Raw genomic sequence first — 2,179 nt, forward strand, 5'->3', positions numbered from 1 at the left:
ATATTAATTATTTAAGCCTTGCAAATTGGCCAGATGCTATACATTAAGTTATTTGTGCCTTTGTTTCCCCCAGTTTAGATGTTTAATTTGCAAATAAAGCAGGAAAAAGATCAAATCTCAAGTGGCCACTGGAATTGTCAGGAGTGCACTTGTGCTCAGTTCACTTGCTGTAGGACAACTGTTAACACTTGAACCAAGGGCTGGGGCGCTGTATTTGCATTTTAATACGTTATCCCAGACTCACGTTGAGTCTCGGCAGGACGAGCGTGTGTGTTGCGTTCAAGGCACGGAGCTCACCTCCATCTCCTTGAGAGGGAGAGTTGTGTCTGAGCTGCGAGGGAACAACACCAGAACCAGAGTGATGACGAGAGCCAGGAAAACGGGGACAGCCCCCAACCTGGCAACAAACACAAGCACACAAAGCGGCTCATAAAGCGTGCAGCAAATGCAGGATTCGTAGGATAATGTCATTACAAAGCAGCACTTACAGCAAAGCAATAGCACTTATTCTTTATTGCGCTTATATACGTTGTTATCGTTCCAATTAAACAGCAGCGTCCCCCTTCCGTTTAAACTTTACTGTCATTCCTTACACAATTCCACAGTGTCGCTGCATTCTGGAGAAATTAACAATTACTGCCTTTCACTGGAAGAAGGTCGGACCGTTGCAGTAGTTTTAGAACGGACTGGAATTTTGATATCCTCCATTTTCCTCCCGTCCTTAAACGCACCACAGACTTGGACAGTCAGACAGGAGCTCCTTCATTTTATAGCGCTTCATTTCAAACATATTTAAGCAATATGACTCGTTAAACAAATGCCGAATTCACGGAGAACACGTACTAATGCCACATAGTATCCTTTATGCTCAATAAATGTCTGCTTTGGCCGGTACAGCTACTAACGCGAAGGTGTCGCGTATCGCGGGCCTGCCTCGGTCACTCACCCCGCAGATGCTCTCAGCAGCATCGCTCCGCACACAAGAGCCGCGATCCAAACCACCGCGATGACGTAAACGCCCGCGCCGATGTGGAACACGGCGCCTGCCATGTCTTGTTTTGTTTCAAGTCAGGCAGAATAGTTAATCGGTAACGTGCGGCGGCATTATTACTTCATTATTACGTTACTAAGCTGTCGTCTGTTAGCCAGCTAGCCGAACTGGCACATCGATTAACGAACAGCCATAGCCAGGCGTTAGCCGCTAACTCTGGTATGCCGATTAATTAACTAGAAAAACGGGATCCGAATTACATCCACCGTCAATTCACAACAGCGAATTGTGACAAAATGAGAGAGAGCCGTGAACGCAACCTTTCAGGCTGCGCTAAAGCTTTGCGCGTGGTTTACTTCCTGGTAACAGCAAGCTCGCGCTTCATTGGATGCAAGAACTCAAGACGGACCAATTACACGCGTCGTTGCTGAAAAGTCGAAAAACTTTATTTAATAAGCGCTTCCTGTTGAAAGCAGACCTTGTATCGTTCTTATCGTAGAAAGCTACCATTGCAGATACATACTGTTTATTCATACAAAAGCAACGCAGTGCACATAATACTGGATGCTGCACGTATAAACTAATTACACTAACTACTAATCTGGTTACCTGCAAACTTCTGCTTAGCAGGTAAACACAGAGACATGCAGAGTTGTCATTCACTGAAATCATTGTTGAAAAAAATGCATCTTCAGTTTCTCTTAGGTTAAATTCAACTTTGTTGTCATTACGCATGTACAAGTACAAGGTAATTTTACAGATTTTTTTACAGATGGGCGTTATATTTTGTATTGTCAAATTTGTATTGTTAATTGTGGATGATTTACGAAGGACTTTCAACGGAAACAAGGCTGCAAGGGTTTTTTTGAAATGCTCCTCTTAGACAGGATGTTTAACTTTATTTGTACTGTAATACATGCTACTGTGTGACTGGACTTGTACTCTAACATTCTATCTAATAAATATATTCATTCATTCAATGTGATCAATAGGGTATCTGTTCTTCTGATATATATTCATTTATTGTGTTTTTACCTCAGATTATCTACTGATCATTTAGGCCTGCAATGCGCGTGTGCGCGGCGCAAATACAAATGTAATAGTTAATGCAGACCGACAGAGGGCTGGCCGCATCTACGATTCAAAGCCCGCACGTGAGCGCGTGCGTGCTTCTGCGTGTGCAGCCAC

At 43.6% G+C, this 2,179-nt stretch overlaps 1 protein-coding gene across 1 annotated transcript in view; it reads right to left on the bottom strand.

Moving 5' to 3' along the window:
• Positions 1-1,050, bottom strand: part of robo4 (roundabout, axon guidance receptor, homolog 4 (Drosophila)) — a 10,420-nt gene extending 9,370 nt beyond the window's left edge. The window contains 2 exon segments of the mRNA XM_068744402.1: positions 298-397; positions 947-1,050. Coding sequence (XP_068600503.1) covers positions 298-397; positions 947-1,050 — 204 coding nt within the window.
• Between the last annotated feature and the right edge of the window lie 1,129 nt (positions 1,051-2,179).

Source organism: Brachionichthys hirsutus, chromosome 10 (assembly GCF_040956055.1).
Source record: "Brachionichthys hirsutus isolate HB-005 chromosome 10, CSIRO-AGI_Bhir_v1, whole genome shotgun sequence".
NCBI classification, from domain to species: domain Eukaryota; kingdom Metazoa; phylum Chordata; class Actinopteri; order Lophiiformes; family Brachionichthyidae; genus Brachionichthys; species Brachionichthys hirsutus.